At 36.9% G+C, this 20,617-nt stretch overlaps 1 protein-coding gene across 3 annotated transcripts; it reads left to right on the top strand.

Annotated features, from left to right (window-relative positions):
- The first annotated feature begins 2,920 nt into the window (after positions 1–2,920).
- vegfaa (vascular endothelial growth factor Aa) lies at positions 2,921–19,794 on the top strand. 3 transcript variants are annotated; one of them, XM_052146367.1, is made up of 7 exons: positions 2,921–3,544; positions 6,801–6,843; positions 8,637–8,833; positions 9,234–9,310; positions 9,857–9,889; positions 17,539–17,670; positions 19,629–19,794. In XM_052146367.1, exons 1-7 carry the CDS (start codon positions 3,479–3,481, stop codon positions 19,645–19,647), a joined length of 567 nt encoding a protein of 188 aa, XP_052002327.1. In that variant the 5' UTR covers positions 2,921–3,478; the 3' UTR covers positions 19,648–19,794. The 3 variants fall into 3 exon arrangements, with proteins under 3 accessions (XP_052002327.1, XP_052002330.1, XP_052002329.1); XM_052146370.1 differs by lacking the exon at positions 17,539–17,670; XM_052146369.1 differs by lacking the exons at positions 17,539–17,670; positions 19,629–19,794 and adding an exon at positions 14,854–15,105.
- The last annotated feature ends 823 nt before the right edge of the window (positions 19,795–20,617 follow it).

The raw sequence follows: 20,617 nt of genomic DNA, 5'->3' as shown, positions 1-20,617 counted from the left end.
TTAGAAATGTTCACGCCGTGACTGAGGCGGTGGAAACCTTTATGACATAGCCATGCAGACTTACTAGATAGACCGTTTCATTCATAGAATGATATGCTGAGGAGTCTAGCCTACAGCCTTAGAAGGACTGATCTAGGAGCAAGGCTGAAGCCTTTCATTTGAGAAGCACCCTGTGATTTTCCTACCATGTTGAAAAAGTTATTCATTTACATTTTAACAGTATTTAAAAAAATACAATAAAAAAAACAACAACAAAAAAAAAAAAAAACATTTTTAATGGTATGATCTATTGATTTTAGTCTGTTTAGTGGTGTAAGATTTGTGATGCACACCATCTAAGAAAATTAATATTTTAGGCATATCATATTGTCACTGCTGCTTGCTTCATTCATGAAACAAAATGAAATAATAAAATAAAGAAAACAGTCAAGTTGTCCTTTATGAATAAAAATTATGTCAATATGTTAAAAAAAGGTTTACCTGCGGCTTTAATGGGTGAAAACTGAACTGATTTGAAAAGTTCAATAATTTGTTAGTCAGAAAAACGTTTTGAGAGTGACACAGGCCTTTCATATTTTTTTTTCCAAAGATGGCAATGAGCCATTTAGCCTGAAAAATAAACATCTCTATTAATATCTGAATATCTTTTAAAAGAAGAATTTTCATAGTTGCTTTTGATTTGTACAACACTTGTTTCCGGTACAAACATAATTTCTGTAGATAATCAGTTATTTGCTCATCTGTGAGGCAGTGGGTAGTACCGAATATAGGCAGTTTATGGAACAATTCTGCAGGGTAATTATTCTGAACACTAAAGAACTTTAGATTGATTAGACAACACAGATCTCACAGACACCTGTAAGCATTCAGAATGCTATTAAAACATGGTATTGCATGAGGATTTTCTGTTGGGTTACACTTTAAATACCCAGTTGGTGCCCCCAGTCAAGCTTATTAAAGTGTAATTGTGTTTCATTACGAAACTTGTTTTTCTCTGGATTGAGATTTGTCAATGAATACCTTGACAAAGCAAGATAGTGCATGATTTACTATAATTAACAGATTTTTAAGTTCAGTTCAGCGATGGGAAACACGAGTGATTTACCCACACGATTAAACTTATCACTTGAGGATCAAGTTAGGGAGGATAAGGAGAGTGCATATAAAAGAGAAGAAGAGTGTAAGTGGTTGGCAACCATAGTAACAGAGTAAAGTGCCTGACTCGGAGAGAAGGCCATGACCCATCTCTGTGTTAGGCTATGTGGGGAATGAGTTTTTTTTTTTTTTTGCTGGAACACAAAAGTGGAGTGTCTGTGTTTGTCTTTTCAATGGTTATTGAGTGTGTGTGGTTCAGGTTTTGCCTAAGGATAGTAAAACCTTAAATAATCTACAATAAACTGAGCCAACAGTCCCCATGAGGAAAAATGCTTAATAAACATACTAAATAAAGTCTTAATGAAAATGTAAAGGTTTCTGTTAAAGTTAGTTTTAGGGGATAGAGAATATCGTTAGCTCAGTATAAAAATAATATTCAATGGAAAATCCCCACCACAATAGAAAAAAAACTAATCATGGTGGGGGAAGGAGGTCATGCTGATTTTAAAGGGAAATGAAGCTACCTCTAAATCTCCCGTCTTCTACTGGGGCGCCATCCTTGAGTCTTCACGTACCAGCTGACTGAATTTGATTTTCCCAGAAGCTTGTATTCATGGGAACGTGGGAGCTTATACCCCCTTCTACTTCCTACTGCCCCCGAGGGAATAAACATCAGCTCAAATTGTATTCATTCAGGCAGTGTACCCAGTGACAGATTTTTATTTTATTTTTTTACCTGTGAGCTTCAAAATACGATAGGACTGCAAAGGAAAGGTATCTGTGACCACTCAGGATGTGAGCCACATTTGTGAAAATAGAAATCAGGTTAATGTTTAATTTATCAGATCAAACGTAACTAGGCATCATTCGTGTGAATTTGTAATATTAGAGCCCTGTAAATATTTTTGTGGTAGTTCAGCTAAAATGTTTATTAGAGGGGTTGTGCAATGTCATTACATTTACTCTCTGTGCTGCATAATCAATCTTGAATAAAATGTAATCAGACCAGTACATTTACATAATGTCTAAACTTAATATATAAACACTTGATGAGCTTGGTGAACACTTACAGTATGTAGGCAAACCATACCCCATATATACTGCACATCTTATTTTAATATATGTTCATGTGTGCTTTTCTCTGAAACAAAAAGTCACATACTTATACAGTATATGGAACATATATTTTAAAATACTACAAATTGGTCGTTTTCATATATGCAACATATATTTTCCCAAGTACTATTGGGATTTGAACATGTACATGTATTCTAAAATATATTAACTCTAATTGTTAATGCAATAATTCACATATGGCATATATGGGACACTTAGGAGAAGCAATTTATAGCAGTTAACATGAATTAATCATCATGACAGAGATGAAGAAGAAACTGGTCAAACTTGTACAAAACAAAACGGAAATTGTTTGAAGAAATAATGGGAGATTCCATATATATATATATATATATATATATATATATATATATATATATATATATATATATATATATATGGAATCTCCCATTATTTATATATATATATATATATATATATATATATATATATATATATATATATATATATATATATATAAGATTTATTCGCATTAAACGCTTTTGCAAATATATTCAATTGTATTTCAAGGCACAGTTATCATATTATAATTTCCCATGCACCTTCATGTAGTTGGCCCTGCATTGGATGAACGCACCTTACGTAGATCCCTCTGACCAATCAGTAGTGCACTGATTGGTCAGAGGGATCTACGTAAGGTGCGTCGTATGCCGATTGTCTCATGATCTCCAGCATTGAGCTGCAAAAGCGCAAAGTGACAAGACCTCTCTATTCTGCGCTATAACATTCACAACAGAAGCCCAAACAATAACGGGAATAAGACGAGGGAAAGAAGACAAGTTCTGCTACCGTTAACACAAGGACTGCCACTGGATCACTTGACACCGGCACATGTTCGGCTTTGCTTTTGATGATAATCATATGCGCAAAAACCGTACAAAGTGGAGGTTGCGATTGGAAGTCTAGGAAACTTTTTTTTGCTTTATAAATCTCCGTTTTATTGTGGATTTTAAACAACGAAATACACGGTGGATTTCCCCATCAGTTTTGGTTCTTTTTTATTTTATATTATTGCTAGCCTATTTATATTCATCTATTTTCTGAGGGACAAGGGAACGTTCAACGACGCAATTTTAGTGGATTTTACGCAGGTGCTTCGGTAGGCTACTGAAGGGCAGAATGGAATTGTTACTTTGACCCACGATATCACAAAGTTCATTCATATTCAACAGCTTCGCTTCTCCAATTGTTTTGAGAGCCAAAAAAGAAACCAGACTGTTCTGTAAAGCTCACTGGAATTACAATCATGAACTTGGTTTTTTATTCGGTACAAATCTTGTTTGCAGTTCTCCATCTGTCTTCTGTAGTACAGGTAAGTGCTCTGTTTAATTTGAGGAGATGGGGTTTGAAACGAGATCAGGGAAATTATAGAAGGAGAAAGCCATTCATTTTTCATTAATGTGTAAATTGTCCTTGTGGTGCTCAAACGGAGGTCAGGTTACACGCCAAGACTGGAAGCAATGAGGATGAAATGCATTTAAGGCACCGGTCACGGTTTACCCAGTGCCGTTACACACTAGTTAAAGGGGCTAAAGTTGCACACGGCTTTTTGAGAGTTGCAGGAGTTTTAAGACAATGTGATCCGACCACTGTGTCACATTTGTCACAATTTTGCCGGACTTATTTATGCATTTAGTGGTAGGCTATTTGACCACATCCATACTGTGATTTGCTGTCCTCAAAGTAGGCTACACTGGGATTATACCCTCTAGGCAGGGCTGTAGCAAGGTATTCGGGGACCCCTGACTGTACATTGCTGAGGGCCCCTTTATATTACAAAAATACAGTTGTTGTGGGGCTCCCTTGGACCTGTGGGCCCCTAGAATCGTTACCACCTTTCACCCCAGTAGCTACGGCCCTGCCTCTAGGTCACTCGTTTTTCATTAGTAAAATATAAATTCCCAATTGTCGTTATATCAGACATTATAACATAAATGACGTGCTGTAACTTGTCATAAATGCAGTAAAACGGGTTCCGTTCTTCTCAATCGGTCAGAACGGATTCTTGTTTCTTGTTACACTGCTACGAATATAGACTTGCTGCATGTTTTTTATTATTACTATTATTTTATTACATTTATTTAACCTAGGCTTCTTAACACGATTCCTTAAAGCTTAAAAGACTATCTTACAGATGTACGGCTCTCTTGACAAAAATAATGACAACGTATTACCTGGGGGTCTCTGTTTCTTTGTTTCCCGCCTAATTAATTCACATTTACTTGAAACATGTATGTGGTAAAACACGTAGGAGTGTTGTAGGGAAACATACAGTCATTTTACCTTCGTGTTTGTGTTTGTCAATGCGTCTGCATTGTCCTAATGTTTGGGTTCCGAATATGAAGGATTGCTGGGTAGATATGAAGCAGATGGGCTTCTTGTGTGATTCCATGGATTCTCACGCAACACTGAGAACTGTTGCGCCAGTCTACCACCTGCAGTAGCGCGACCAACCAGAGACCGATCACACGATCTTTCGCTGGCGAGACTAATCTGTAGGCGGGAAGAAAATACTTCTCTGTGTTCTAGCTTTAGAATCACTGGTTATCCTCTCCCTGAAGCTCATTGAATGACAACTGTACTCCCTTTCCAAATTCCCTTGCTAATATTTTAAAAGATTTAATTCACTTAAAAATATTTCATACGATTCTTAACCACATTTCTAAGGTTTAAAAAAATAAAAAATAAAAAAATCCAAACACCTTTCTAAAACATTCTAAACTATTTTTAAACTCTCTTACTAAGATAAAAAAAAACTGTAAATTATCTTAAGATTCTAAAATATTCTAAACTCTCTTTTTAATATCATAAGATTCAAATTTCTGACACCTAGCTGAAAACCCCAATTTGTTGACTACTCAATTGATTGAGTAAACTCCTTAGGTCAATTCAGTTGAGTAATGGTGTCTCCAAAAAAACTAATTTGTGTAATTAAAGTTCACATAACTTAGAAGGCACTTAACTAGGCTATTTAAGTTAAGGTAACTAGCTGCTAGTAGAATTAACTCAGATTTTCTTTTTAAATTTTGTAGTTTCAGCTTAATCATTTTAATTGCCAAATGCATAAATGTAATTGAACGGATCATACACTGCCTGGCCACAAAAAAAAAAAAAGAAAGTTGCATACTTTAATATTTCGTTGGACCGCCTTTAGCTTTGATTATGGCGCACATTAATCGTGGCATTGTTTCGACAACCTTATGCAACGGCACAACATTTATTTTCGTCTAGAGTTGGAATAATCTTTGTCTAAGATCTTGTATTGATGAAAGTCTTTTCCAGCACATCCCAAAGATTTTAATGGGGTTAAGGTCAGGACTCTGTGGTGGCCAATTCATGTGTAAAAATTATTCCTCATGCTCCCTGAATCACTCTTTCACAATTTGAGCCCAATGAATCTTGGCATTGTCGTCCTGGAATATGCCCGTGCCAATATCCTGGTCATTCAGTACATTCAGGTAGTTAGCTGACTTCATTTTATTGCCACATAACGTTGCTGCACCCTGACCAATTGAAGCAACCCCAGATCATAACACTGTCTTAAATCCAAACATTCGTTTTGTTTTTGGCCAGGCAGTGTATTTAGATCATACAATAACACAGCTTGAATAATGATGATTGTAACTTTACTTAAGTTGCACATGTACAAGGAAAACTGAGATAGTGTTAACAGGGTCCAACTTGACCAAAGGGCACTCACGAAAAAACTATTTGCAACAAAACAACGTAAATAATGCTACAAAAGAGCTAAAACATCTATGAATTCATAATAATAACTATATAAATGTCCTCATAAATTCCCTTTGACCATGGACACATAGTTTTGTCATTTTTATTTTTTATCCCCTTTTATCCACAATTTTGGAATACCCAATTCCCACTACTTACAATGTCCTCATGGTGGCGCGGTTACTCACTTCAATCAGGGTAGCAGAGGACAAGTCTCGGCTGGCTTTACTACTGAAGACCGTCAATCCGTGAATCTTATCACGTGGCTCATTGTGCATGACACCGTGGAGGCTCACAATATGTGGCGGCTCATGCTACTCTCTGCGATCCACGCACAATTTACCACACGCCCCATTGAGAGCGAGAACCGCTAATTGCGACCATGAGGTGTTTACCCCATATGACTCTACCCTCCCTAGCAACCAGGCCAATTTGGTTGCTTAGGAGACCTGGTTGGAGTCACTCAGAAGACCCTGGATTCGAACTCGCGACTCCAGGGGTGGTAGCCAGCGTCAATACTCGCTGTGCTCCCCAGGCTCTCTAAGGACACATTGTTAAATAATTCCAGCACAAGACGTTGTTGGTATCCCCCGAAGCCCAAATTTTGTACTCAATAGTTTGAGTTATTAACACTTAAAATCTTAAGTCTATAGATTTGTAAGAAAAATACGTTCAAGGAACTTAGATATTTGAGTTATGAGCTCAAAACCTGACATCAAGAAACATTTAATTAAGACTGCTTGTTTTTTCCAGTAATGAAACCATAAAAATATACAGTAAATATCCAGATTAAGACATTCTGTATATCACTTATAACTGCAACTTCTCTGTCCTTACAGACTGCCCACATACCCAAAGAAGGGGGGAAGAGCAAAAATGACGGTAAGTCACTCTAAATGTGCAATGTTCATAAATGTTGATGTGATGTAATGTAATTCATGAGATGTAATCTCTGAGCAGTGTATTTGAAATCATGTTTAGACTGCAATGCCACCTGGAGGATGTAGATGTAATGTCACTCCAAAATTGAAACTACAAAAGTCCCAAAGTTTAGCTATGTCATCAAATGTTATTTTTATTCCATACAATGTCTCTTTGTACATTTCACTATTTAGCCTCCTTCATTATTGAACCATTTATTCTACCCGCAAGCAACCTTCTGTGGAGTCACTGACCATGGCCATGTTTGTTTTTTAACAAAGACACTGGCTGTTTTGCTCCTAATCTGTCCTCAAGACAACAATATTTAACAGCAGTAGACCTGGTCAAATTAGGTTGTTTGTAAAGGAACGCTATTTATGTTACTGGGGGAACATGTATTGTTATTTGTACATAATTCCCCATCGGTTTCCATTTGTAATCAATCTCCCACAAGTTAGAAATAGTTAGATTGTATTTGTATTATAGGCCTACCACAGAGATAGAACCAACTGGCTAAGAGCTACTAAATCACACACCACATGTGACTTTGCATCTTGCTACATAAAGAGATACAAACATCATGATCATAAATGAAGAAGAGTCATGATAGGGCACTGCATGGGTAATATGTGGCCATGTTACAGGATTGTGGTCCACATGTATCATGGAACTTTAAAAATGGCATTTGCATGCCTGGAAAAGTCAGGCATGCAAATGTCTGAGTGAATATCGTTTTTCTAGTTATACTCTGGTCTAAATATTTCACTGGGTGGAAATTGTTCTTTGTGAGTGCAAACTCTAGAAAATGATGCATTTGCTTGACTGGAACATTCATGGGAATGTCATTGAAGTTCTTTGGTCAAAAGTTATGGCAACACTTGTGTTGGACATAACCAAAAAATACATGCAATTATTGAATTTTGGTTGCACCAATATCATGAGTACAGAGTTTTGTTTCTTGCATGGGTTTGGGACACTGGCAGAATCATGGGTGGCAGGGAGCTCTCATGGAGGGTGGGCTTCTCCTAGAGGTCAGGTGTCTGATGTGAAGCCTGGCGCCACATTGCCTGAGGTCAAGCTTTTCCCTGGGAGTCTGCAAGTCATGAGGCTCTGGGGTCACAGAGAATGATGGGAAGCCAGCCTAGGAGGTACACAGATTAGGGTTGAGTGGGGTAGACATGCCAGCGGGACACATGTGCCTGTGCACCTTAACATGTGCGATATGCATTATTTCCTCTTGGGAAAGTTGAGTCCCCAATGAGAGTATACTGTATATGGTAAGTTTACCTGAAAGGAATAGTTAACCTAAAAATGAAAAAATCTGTCATAAATCCTGTATGCTGTTATTTTGTCCGTGGAACACAAAAGAATACATTTTAGACACTTTTTCATACAATGACAGGTCAAAGAGACCAAAATGTTAAGCTCTAAAAAGGACTTCAGATAAAATATAAAAATGGGTACTCCCCATAAGAAATAACCTTCAGGGGTGGGGAACACCCCTAGCACACCGCCCAGTCCCTTATTCACTTTCATCATATGGATCAGAGCAGCCAGAATTTTCTTGCAATACATCACCTTTTGTGATGCACGAGAGAAAGTCAAACGGGTCACGAGGATGTGTAAATTATAATTAATGTTTCAGTGAACTATTCCGTTAATGTATTTCCTATAGGAAATATATGTGTCTTATCAGCAAGTAATGACTGGAATGAAAGTGACCGAAAATTCTCTCTTGTATTCCTTTCCTCTAGTGATTCCTTTCATGGATGTGTATAAAAAGAGTGCGTGTAAGACACGGGAGATGCTTGTAGACATCATCCAAGAGTATCCAGACGAGATTGAGCACACGTACATCCCATCCTGTGTGGTTCTTATGCGCTGCGCAGGCTGCTGCAATGACGAAGCACTCGAGTGTGTCCCAACAGAGACACGCAATGTCACCATGGAGGTGAGACTGGTTCAATCCAGCACCTGCAATCCTTCACCCTGCTGTCTATGACTTCATACTTGCCTGGCATGTGGACAGTGAGGTGGCATTAACTGGCATGTCAGCTATGTTGTTTATCTCTGCACACTGTTTATACACTATTTATGTGGCTGAAGTTGCTCTTGGCTGCAGTTAAGTCCTGCTATTTCCATTTTTTAAAGAGAGGGGAGGAGCAAGGTATAAGAAATGGATCAAAATTTATCGATGCTGTTTACCTGAATATTTCACACTGGTTGGAAAATTGTGAGGACAGGGGTTTTTCAGTGCAATTTAAAGAACCTAACACACTATTATATGACAATTATACATAACACAATCAAAAACAACATGCTTATTATGCTTCTTATGTATATCTCTATAGGTATTACGAGTTAAACAACGTGTATCGCAGCACAATTTTCAAATGAGTTTCGCAGAACACACCAAGTGTGACTGCAGGTAAGTCACCGAAAAAAAAAGAAAATAATATTCTGTCAATATTTATACACCCTGATGTCATTCCAAATCCAGTTATTTTTCTGTGGAACACAAAAGTTGACTATTTGATTCTTTTTTTTTCTCCTGAATGTATCCTTAGCCGTATAACGAAAGTAAAATCCTGAAATAACGTTGACCTGAAAATCCAAAGCCTGGAAAGGGTTTAAAGAGCATGTTTATTGACACTTTTGAAAAATATCTTCTAGATCTTATCTGAAAGTGATGTTGCTCTTTTGAACGTATAGAATGGAAACGCAGCTTAATTCGCACATTGTTGGTTTAGTATGATTTTTCGCATAAATTAAATTCTTAACTTGGATAGAAACATAGCTATCGATGTGTTTAACTGCCTTATTTGTATGGAAAAGTGCTGTGTAAAGAATGTTAAAAATCCTCCTTTTGTGTTACACGGAAAGCTAGAGTGAAAAAAAAATGTATATAATCTTTTTAAAAACTATTCCTTTAAATTGTGAATTAAAACTGTTGTATATATTTATCTTTTTTCAGGCCAAAGGAAGAAGTCAAAGCAAAGAAAGAAAAGTAAGATGTGCTTTCAAATTGCCTTTTGGGTGATTAACCGTGTCCTTGTTTAATCATTTTATTGTTTAGTGGGCCGTATTTCTGAAACAATCACACTTAAATACTTCCTTATTTGTGGGACATTAAATGGGACATTATGTGGGACATTAAGTGATTTGGAATCATTTGTTGACAGTGCGGAGAGTTGTATATATGGTTAAAATCACAATGACTATGTTGACTGACCGGAGATGAGAAGCAGCCACTGGACACTGTGCTAGTGTGAGGTGTTGAAAGTGAAGTATCTTTCTAAAAAGTTAATCTGACTCGACCAGTCAAATTAAATGTCCTGACAGTTTGTTGTCCAACTCATTTTGCTGTGGTGCTCATGTTAGAGGGCTTGCACTACTACTCCTATTTACTAGTCGAAAGTTGATTAATATGCATTACTGTTTACCTTATGTTAATGACTCCTTACATGCCATGCGGCATCAGCAGTCATCGCTGTTTGTGGTGAGCACAGTGCTGTGTTGATTTAGAGGGTGTAAATGGAGCGAATGTTCACATAAACTAAATAGAAGGAGAACTAATAGCAGAACTAACTGACTCCAAGCTCATGCTGGAGTTGCAAGTTTGAATCCAGCTTGCTACATTTTCTAGAACTTGTCCTCTTATCACTGTCTGTATCCAGAAAAAAAAGTGGCCAAATGAAACATATTCCAAAGTCCCCATACCCCCACATCTGGAGTTTGTAGCTCCCTATACAAAAACGTTGTCCTGGCATACTAAAGAAATTAAATGAATATTCCGGGTTCAATACAAGTTAAGCTCAATAGACAGCATTTGTGCCATAATACAAATAATAATAACAAATAATAACATACTTGTTACTCCTTTTCTTGAAAACAGCCAAATCTGGGTTACAGTGAGTCACTTACAGTGGAAGTGAATGGGGGCCAATTTTTGGAGGGTTTAAAAGGCAGAAATGTCAAGCTTATAATTTTATAAAAGCACTTATATACATTTTTTCTTCTGTTAAAACTCATGTATTATTCCAGCTGTGAAGTTGTTTAAATTGTAATATTTACAGTCATTTTAGTATTATACCAAATTTTTAAATTGGATTTAACCTTACAGAGATAAGGTTAGTAAGCAATTTAATCACACTATAAACATGTTATTAAAAAAATTTGTGCAAATTGTAGTGGATATATAAAATTATAAGCTTCACATTTTTGCCTTTTAAACCCTCCAAAAATTGCCCCCATTCACTTCCACTGTAAGTGCCTCACTGTAACCTCCATTTTTGCTCTTTATAAAGAAATGGACGGTCAAGTTAAAAAATTATTTTTTTTTGTGGTAATCAACATTATGCTGTCAATTGAGATTAACATGTATTGAACCTGAAATATTTGTTTATTTATTTATTTTATCCCCTTTTCTCCCAATTTGGAATGCCCAATTCCCACTACTTAGTAGGTCCTCGTGGTGGCATGGTTACTCACCTCATTCCAGGTGGTGGAGGACAAGTCTTAGATGCGTCCGCTTGTGATACAGTAAATCTGCGCATCTTATCACGTGGCTTGCTGTGCATGACACCGCAGAGAATCACAGAATATGGAGGCTCATGCTGATTCCATGATCCACGCACAACTCACCCCGCCCCCACCGTGAGCGAGAACTACTAATCGCGACCATGAGGAGTTTACCCTATGTGACTCTACCCTCCCTAGCAACCGGACCAATTTGGTTGCTTAGGAGACCTGGCTGGAGTCACTCAGCATGCCCTGAATTCAAACTCACGTCTCCAGGGGTGATAGACAGAGTCAATACTCTCTGAGATAGCCAGGCCCCACATGAACCTGGAATATTTCTTAAATGAATACAAATTGAGCAAATATGATATGAAATCTGCCAGCATTCAGTTTGAGTAAAACCTTATGACACCAACGTGTTGTGACTACCACAACACTTTGTTACGCCCCCATTGCCCCACAACAAAGCTAAACTTTGTTGCACTCATACCCAAACAGTGGAATCAACGTCCCCTGGATCCCTCTTAATCCTCACACAAGCTCAAGACTCACTGCCTTTTATCATGACATGACATAAAAACATTTTTATTTGTGATGGGAACCAGATAACCATTCATAATTGAATGTTTTTCATTTGTTAACTGTTTGATTTTCACAAAGCAAAATATAGAAGCACTTATACGAGTTGCACTGTATGAATGTTAAATAATCTGCCTTAGTAAAAAAAGGCAGTTTTCTGTGTTTCCATTAGGCCTTTCTGTGATTTTACAGCCCATAGTGCTTGTGTAAAAGAACTGGATTGCTAGATGTATCTCTATAGATCTCTGACCTGCTGATAAGAGAGTCTTTATGGGTTTGTTTGGTTTTTACTTTTTCGTTTTTCTTTGTTCTTGTGGAGTGAGACTCTGCTGTGAAGACCACCCGCTTTTCACACCCCATTGCTCAAGACACCCTTGCCTACATCCCTATTCTATTCATAGTAACAAGTGTCTGCCGTTAACCTACTTTTATTTTTAGCCTTTTAAATAGTAGATGATCCTAAGATACAGGTTATTGTTGGTCACGGTCAGCAGTGGCACATACCTCATTTAGTGCTATTGTGTCTTAACTTGTGTATGTGTGTGTGTGTGCGTGGGCAAGTTTGGGTGGTATCGAGGAAATCTTTTTAGGTTACAAACTAGTAATTACAAGGGTATTATGCTATAAATGTGGTTTATGAGGACATTTCTCATGTCCCCATAATTCAAATCTCTTAAAAATACATACTAAACGATGTTTTAAAATGCAGAAAGTTTTTTGTGAGGTTTAGGTTTAGGGGTAGGGTTAGGGGATAGAATCTACAGTATAAAAATCATAATTTAAATGCAGAGTCCTCATAAGGATAGCTGCACTAATCTGCAATCTGACTTCTGGAATAATGTTGTTTACCATAGAAATAATTTCAACTCCTCGTTTAAAAAAATAAATAAAAACATGTGTTGACATAACTCTCTAAAGCACTTTTACATGGTGTAAACTGCACCCACAGGAATTATGTCAAGACGTTCCTCCATCTTGAAATACAGTTCCACTTCAGAAAAAGCTGATGTAGAATTTACAGCTCATATTTTAAACAGATTTTGCTAAACTTTTACATATTGGCTTTTAAACCCAACATAATTCTGGACCTCCATTGTAAGTGTTACAATAAAAGTGGAATTCTTTTTTTCTTTTAGTTTTGTTCGTTGGCCATGTGCTCAACCGAGATTTTTGAAAACGCTCTTTATAAAAACTACTGTATATAAAAGTATAACATTAAGAAATTGAAAACGGAGTTTTTACACTTAAACTGATTAGAGTACATTAGTTAACATGCAGGGACAATCCTTTTCTTTGGCAATTGACATTATGCCACCAATGCTGTCGATAGACCTATTTCAAAGACTGTGATGACACGTTTCTGCCTTATTTAGCAGCGAAAATCTAGCAAACGTTTTTAAATGATAATTGTTTTAAATATTGAGTGTAATTTTATAACATTATGCTTTGTGTTATATTACCCCAGAATTAGTTTTAAAAAATGAGTTTCTATCACAGCTGCTTAGAGAGTGACTGTAAATTTGGAGCAAAGGGTTAAGTGAAAATAATATTTGCTGTGGTCTCCCATTCACTCCCATTCATTGCTGTCAAAGTTTACCCTGTTAACATTTACTTCCGCATTCCAAAACCAAGCGTGTGAAAAAGGTCTATTGAGAAAAATTTGTATTGAACTGGGACCATTCCTTTAAATGGATGAGCAATGGGTGTGTGCAATTCTGCACCTTGCTGCGGCTGTGTTGAGTTGAATCAGGTTAGCTGAGAGAGCTAAATAAAATCTGCTCGTCATCGGGACTCTCTGTGCGTCGTCTCCCTTAGCACGTAGGCAAAACACTCACCCAGGAGGGGCGGGAGTTACTCCGGGATGTGATTCACAAGCTCAAGTTCAGCTCCTTGTACTTCGATCCTTACCTAAGCTCCTCAAACACACACACACGCACACAACACACATGCTTAATCTCTTCAACTGCTTATTTCGACTATAGATCTGACCATTGATTCCTCATAAAGCTGTCCCTAGGGCTTTGCTCCTTTGTTTAATTGATGGTGATTAGGGTTGTCACAATACAAAAATGTTGTACTAGAGTTATTCTAATAATAATCTCGATATCACAAGAAAAACTAATATGCTATTAAATCCAGCTTTATTGTTTGTTTTTTTTCAAGTCATAAATAAAGAACTTAAATGCTAATTTGAAGCAATAGAACAAGTAATAAAAATAGAACAAGGACTAGATTAAACAACAAAAATGAGAGTAAACAGTGTTTGAAGTTTTTTTAAGTAATTATTTAAGTAAACAGTCAAGTTTACAAAAATAAAGAACAAAGAAACTAATTTGAATCTATATAACAAATAAAATAACAGAATATTGATTAAACAGTGCACATTAAACAAAATATTTGTTTTATTTATTTTTTATTTATTAAATAGTTTTTTCCATTCCTCTCCCCAATTTGGAATGCCCAATTCCCAATGCGCTCTAAGTCCTCGTGGTGGCATAGTGACTCCCAGTTGTACAGTATCGAATCCCAGTTGCCTCAAACATGCTCTTTGCCAGCGTCAGGAAAGTCCAAAAGCACAGATCTGATATTTTGACACCAATCAGTTAATGCCCCACCTAGACAGGAAGTTGTCCATTTACGTGCCGAGTCACATCAATGCGAGACACAAATGCTCTTCACAGAGCATGTGCGTTCTTTCGTATGAACTATAGAAAGTCTAATATCATTACATACTTTTTTATTTCAGTATTTACTTTTTTCAAATTACTGGTCTTCAAAAATCCCTTGTGCTGATTTATCTTTCTCTGTCATTTGGAGTCTTTGTGACTTCATTTAGATGTCCTTTTCTTGCGTTATTTTCCTGTTTTGCAGGAAACCCAGAGTGAGGATGGTTAAAAGCCGAAAGAGAGATACAGGCAATGCCAGCTCCTTGGCTCACCTGCGCTCAAGCAGTAGTTTGCTGTTGCTTGCTGGCTGTATTTCAAGGCAGCTTGTTTGTTCTTTGTAATCTTACTTGTCCTGTCGGCTTAAAGCCTTAGTCTGCATTTATTTGTACTCATATTCATACTGTTGGCCCAATGCCCTCAAAGAAGAAAGAAAGCAAAGATAAATAAAAAGAGGTTCCTTGGCTGTCTCTGTCATTACTGTACAAATATGCTGTCACAGCTGGAATGACATCATGCTCATCTGATTTCTCACCTGTATTTTGACTTCCATTGACTTGACTGTTGTTGTTTCAAACAATAGCAGCTTTTAGATTGACTCTCTCCTCTAGATTGACACTTTAGAAAGTCTATCATTTTAGAAATCATTCAAAACAGTAACATTGACACAAAAGGTACCGCATCAATCAGCTCCAGAAAGTTTATTTTCAGTGTTATTTCCACAGTTTGCCTTGAGTTTTTTTATGATATTTGGATCGAGATACATTTGTGTTAAATTTAGTATATTTCAAACATGGTAATTTAGGGGAGAGTGGGGTTAGATATAACACACGTGGTTTAAACGTTTCCACTCACGCTGGTAAGATGAAACTTCATTTGTTTACTTGTTGCCATATCAACACTGTGTAGATCAAATAAAAATGCAGAAGAATTAAAAAAACTTTGGAAGATATCTCCAAAATTCATTTTAAATTAGCAAAAGTAAAAATTTACATCAAAGTAAATTTTCATCTCTGTTTTTACTGTTTATTTAAAATGAGGCAAACTTGGTATCATTTTAATCTCCAATCTTTTAGCTAGCATCTTACATAGTCTTTTAATTCTCAGATAGCCAGCAGAAGTGACCAGCCAGGTTTGAATCCCAGTTGCGCCGATGGGGCATGTTGTAACACTGCGTTACAATGTGCCCCAATTCCAAAAAACTATATGCAATTCCATGCAGTCAGATATATAATTTACATAATTCCCCTAAATGTGTGTGTGTGTGTGTGTGTGTTTGTGTGTGTGTTTTTTCGGTCAATGCTGTGGCTTTGTTGTGTATATATTGTCAAGTGTCAAAATTATTGCTATATTATATATGACAAAGTTAATAAATAGCTTTTATTGACATGAAAATGTATTTTATCTTCTAGGCTTTTTAATTAGATCAGATAAAGTTGTTAGAGGGTGATTATAAGCTGTTAAATGGTCTTGTTACAATGTGCTCCGTCTTATTTACACAAACTTAAGAAAACTTAAAAGTGTTAGTTTGTGCACCGCTCTCTCCTACTGTGTGAATGTGAATGCAGCAGTCTGTGTGTTTGTCTCAGTCTAATAACTGTTCCTGTCTGAATTCACTGTTGCCACTAATCACCATGTCACATGTGTGCTCAGGGATGATGGATGGATGAAGCATGCATGAATGAATGAATGATGGATGGGTGTTGCATAAAGGATCAAGGGGTGGGTGGATGTTGCAAGAATGGATGGATGGTTGTATGTTGAATGAATTAATGATAAATGGGTGTTGGATAAAGGGTGATGGGGTGGGTGGATGTTTCAAGAATGGATGGATGAATGGATGGGGGGGTGGATGGATGATGCATGAATGAATGAATGATAGATGGGTGTTGCATAAAGGACCAAGGGGTGGGTGGGTGTTGCAAGAATGGATGGATGAATGGATAGAGGGTGTGGATGGATATTGCATGAATGATGGATGGATGGTTGGATGTTGTATGAATTAATTAATGAATGATAAATGGGTATTGTATAAAGGATGATGGGGTGGGTGGATGTTGCAAGAATGGATGGATGAATGGATAGAGGGGGTGAGTGGATATTGCATGATGGATGGATGGATAAATTAGCGTTGCATGAATGTTGGATGGATGGATGTTGCATGAATGAATGATAGAAGTATGGATGGATAGGGGTGGATGGATAAATGAATGTTGCATGAATGATGGATGGATGTTGCATGGATGACTTAATGATGATATATGTATGGATAACTTAATCTTGCATGAATGATGGGTGGGTGGTTGGATGGATGGATGGATGGATGGATGGATGGATGGATGGGTGGATGAATAGATTCTGCATGAATTAATGATGAATGGGTACTGAATAAAGGATGAAGGGGTGGGTGGATGTTTCAAGAATGGAATGGGTGGGTGGGGGTAGATGGATGTTGATTGAATGATGGTAGATGGAGGGATGGTGGGTGGTTCTATGGATGTTGCATGAATGAATGATGAAAAAATGGATGAATGTTGCATGAATTAATGATTGACATATGGACGGATGGATGTTGCAGGAATGAATGATGGATGAATGGACATATGGATGGATGGATAATGAATGAATGAGACTACAGATGACAGAAATCAGTCCAATCACACACACAATCTCTGCTTTCCTCCCACCACTAATGCTATCTTGTCTTCAAAAATCAGCAAAACTAAAAAAAATCTGACTAGTGATTGCTTTCATTTATCGCTCTCTCTGGCTTTTATGGAGCAATCTTGATCTGACTTATTGTCTGGGGGAAGGTTGTGTGTGATTGTGTATGACTGCTCAGATCACTAGTGCTTAGATGTCTCTGTGTCTCTCCCTTCTGCTTCTCTTGCAGCCACTGTGAACCTTGTTCAGACAGAAGAAAACGCTTGTATATGCAGGACCCCCTCACCTGTAAATGCTCCTGCAAATTCACACAATTGCAATGCAAGTCCAGACAACTTGAGTTAAACGAAAGAACTTGCAGGTTTGTTTATGAACTGTCACGACGTGCAACACGCTTTGACCTCGTCTCATCTAGTTCCATATAAAGCCCAGGCGAAATATGCATGCCGCTTAGATGATTGTCTAGTTTGTTGCATTTCCCTCATACATTTGGACTGTGTGTGCATGTTTGTGGTGACATTGTTTCTGTGTGTAGTGTCTGTGGTGTGCAATGCTCCATTTTGTGGTGTGAACACTTTTATTTTGAGAGTAGAAATGATTAACCAATATATGGTAGAACATTGCTGAAGATAACATATTCTGGCAAAGAGCAATATAATAGTGTGTTTAAATAAAATCAGAAATGGGATCTCTGGGGGGGGTATCAAGGTATGTGTTTGCATTTGTGTGTGTTTGCGAAGTATTTACTAGAGTGTGACATGAGAATGCTACTGACACACCTTATACTTTTAATTTAATGTAATTGTATGTGCCTAATGTGTCAGAACTTATTGTAGTTACAGTATAATGATTTTGTCATCATGAGCAAAATCTTACCATCAACGATTCATGTTTTCAGATACTGTTCATACTTGTGTACAGTTGTATGTCAGCTATTGACTGATACAGCAAATGATTAATAGAAACTGAATATATGTAAAATGTGTCCATGCTGTTTGCTTCTCATGGCCCTAATCATCAACATACCTAACTAATGGTTAAACTGTAAGCTTATGCGGCCTTTGTTTGAGTTCTGAATATAATTTGGAGAAAATGTATTTTAAGTAAGGGGAAATCCTAGCACTCAAACTTTAAGGGAGATCACATCCAGTGGTCCGGCGATTGTTCCACCCCAACATAATTTTGACCTCATCCAAAAGTGTAATGTCTGAACTCTGGATACTACATTGGCTATGTTCACAATAACATACTACTTGAATACTATACACAATTTTCTCTATGCATGAAAAACCTGTAGAACATAGGACATTTGCCAAAACATGCTCAAGTAACCCTTCTATTTCCATGTAATTAATTATCCAGGAAAAAAAAACAAATTCATACAAAATTTAGGTTAACATGCAAAATAAGAGAGGAATATTGTACAGTCATCCTGTTGTTATGGCGAAATAAACCCTGACAGATCAGGACCAGACCCAAAGCGGAGCATATTGTATCACCCTGAAGGGGTTTATTTTGTGATAACAACTGGCTTAACTTAGTTGTAGAGATCACACAGTGATAAGAGAAGCAGGAAAGACTTGCAATAACCGGATGAGCAGTCTGATACGTATTAATCCCCGGATGTGCGGTTATTACTCAAGAGATATCAGACCGCTAGATGGCGCCATTGACCAATCAAAATTGAGTTTTCCAGATTGCGGTTTAACAATATTTCACAAGATGTCACAATGGACGGCTATGCAGAGCAACGCTGCTGTAACAGAAACCAGGGAATTTACTAAATGTCCTGTCCCCTTTGACTTTTCGACAAGTACAATTGTACAACTATATGTCATTCACTCATGTTTAAAACTCAGAAACAGAAGTCTATAATTTATTTCTATAATGCAATTAATCTATAATATAATACATTTATTTAACACATAAGCAATGTATTATTTACTAATAAAAAAAATTTGGATATCAATAACTTAATTGTAACTAGTCTAAATATACATTCCTGGTATCAACAACTGCATTGATAGTAAAAATGCTCATTTTTGATACCTATAATTCATAACCTGTACCTAATTAAATGTCGAAAGAGCTTGTGTTAACTGTTATCGTTTCATTGTATGTACCAAATGCACATACTATTAAAAACCAAAAATAGATGCTAGTATTCCTTTCTGAACACAGCCCTACTGATAAGTTGAGTGAGTGAACAGGGTGGGAGGAGTCACAGATCAAAAAGTGAATAAGATAACTTGTGACTAGCTCTTCAACAATGCTATGCAGGCAAAACAGATAAATAACCAATCACATTTTCTCTTTCAGATGTGAAAAACCAAGATGATGAGCAGTCCGCTGAGCAGAACACTGAATGAAGGAATTTCTTTCTACAGCACAGCACTTTTAAAACCTGAGGATTCATTCCCTGGACTTACTGAAAACAACACTCCCAACAAAAGACAGAGATTGAAACGAGGGCAGGAGATATCATCCCAATGTATAGTTTAAGATATATATATATATATATATATATATATATATATATATATATATATATATATATATATATATATATATATATATACAGTATATGACAATGTGTGTCGCTGCTATCGTCTGACACACTATATACAAGTAAACGAATACGCTGCTCGCGTGTGAACAGGATGTATTTCAGTGTCACTGCACCTGGGCCTGTGATTGGACTGTGAGCTTAGTTTCAAAACCACACAGTGCTCGATGTTCACTGGACTGCTGTGGATTTATACTTCAAGACCAGGACTTAATAACGATAACTCTCCTCCACATTTTTATATGAACAGTTATGGACTGACAAGCAAAGGTGGGGAAGTGACATAAAGACATTTTTATCCGGACTGATTGGAACTGTGGGTCCAGGCATGGGACAGGAATGCGGAACTATCTATTTCTGTGATACGTAACCCTTACATGGGTGAAGTCTATGTCAAAAGACACCTGTACTGACTAACATCCAATAGGACTTGGTGTGATAATACTAAAGGGATATTAAATCTAGGTATAACATATATGGAAATTAGAAAAATATGGCATAAAATACAACTTTTCTTCTGCCAAGATATGTCATTCAGCTCATCATAGTAGTAACGGATAACGCAATTATTTAAGGTTCATAACGTTTTCCAAAGAGAAAATTGCATATCACTTTAGCAGTTAATTATCACACAATATCTGTTTAATATCCCTTTTTATAGTTCACTACATCTAATTTATAATATTAGAAAATGTTCAGTATTCTGTGTATTTAATTTGATCTATTTATATACAGTGTTATT

This window comes from Xyrauchen texanus, chromosome 17, assembly GCF_025860055.1.
Source record: "Xyrauchen texanus isolate HMW12.3.18 chromosome 17, RBS_HiC_50CHRs, whole genome shotgun sequence".
NCBI classification, from domain to species: Eukaryota; Metazoa; Chordata; class Actinopteri; order Cypriniformes; family Catostomidae; genus Xyrauchen; species Xyrauchen texanus.
The sequence above is the reverse complement of the archived record's forward strand: the minus strand, read 5'-3'. Positions and strand labels throughout refer to the sequence as shown.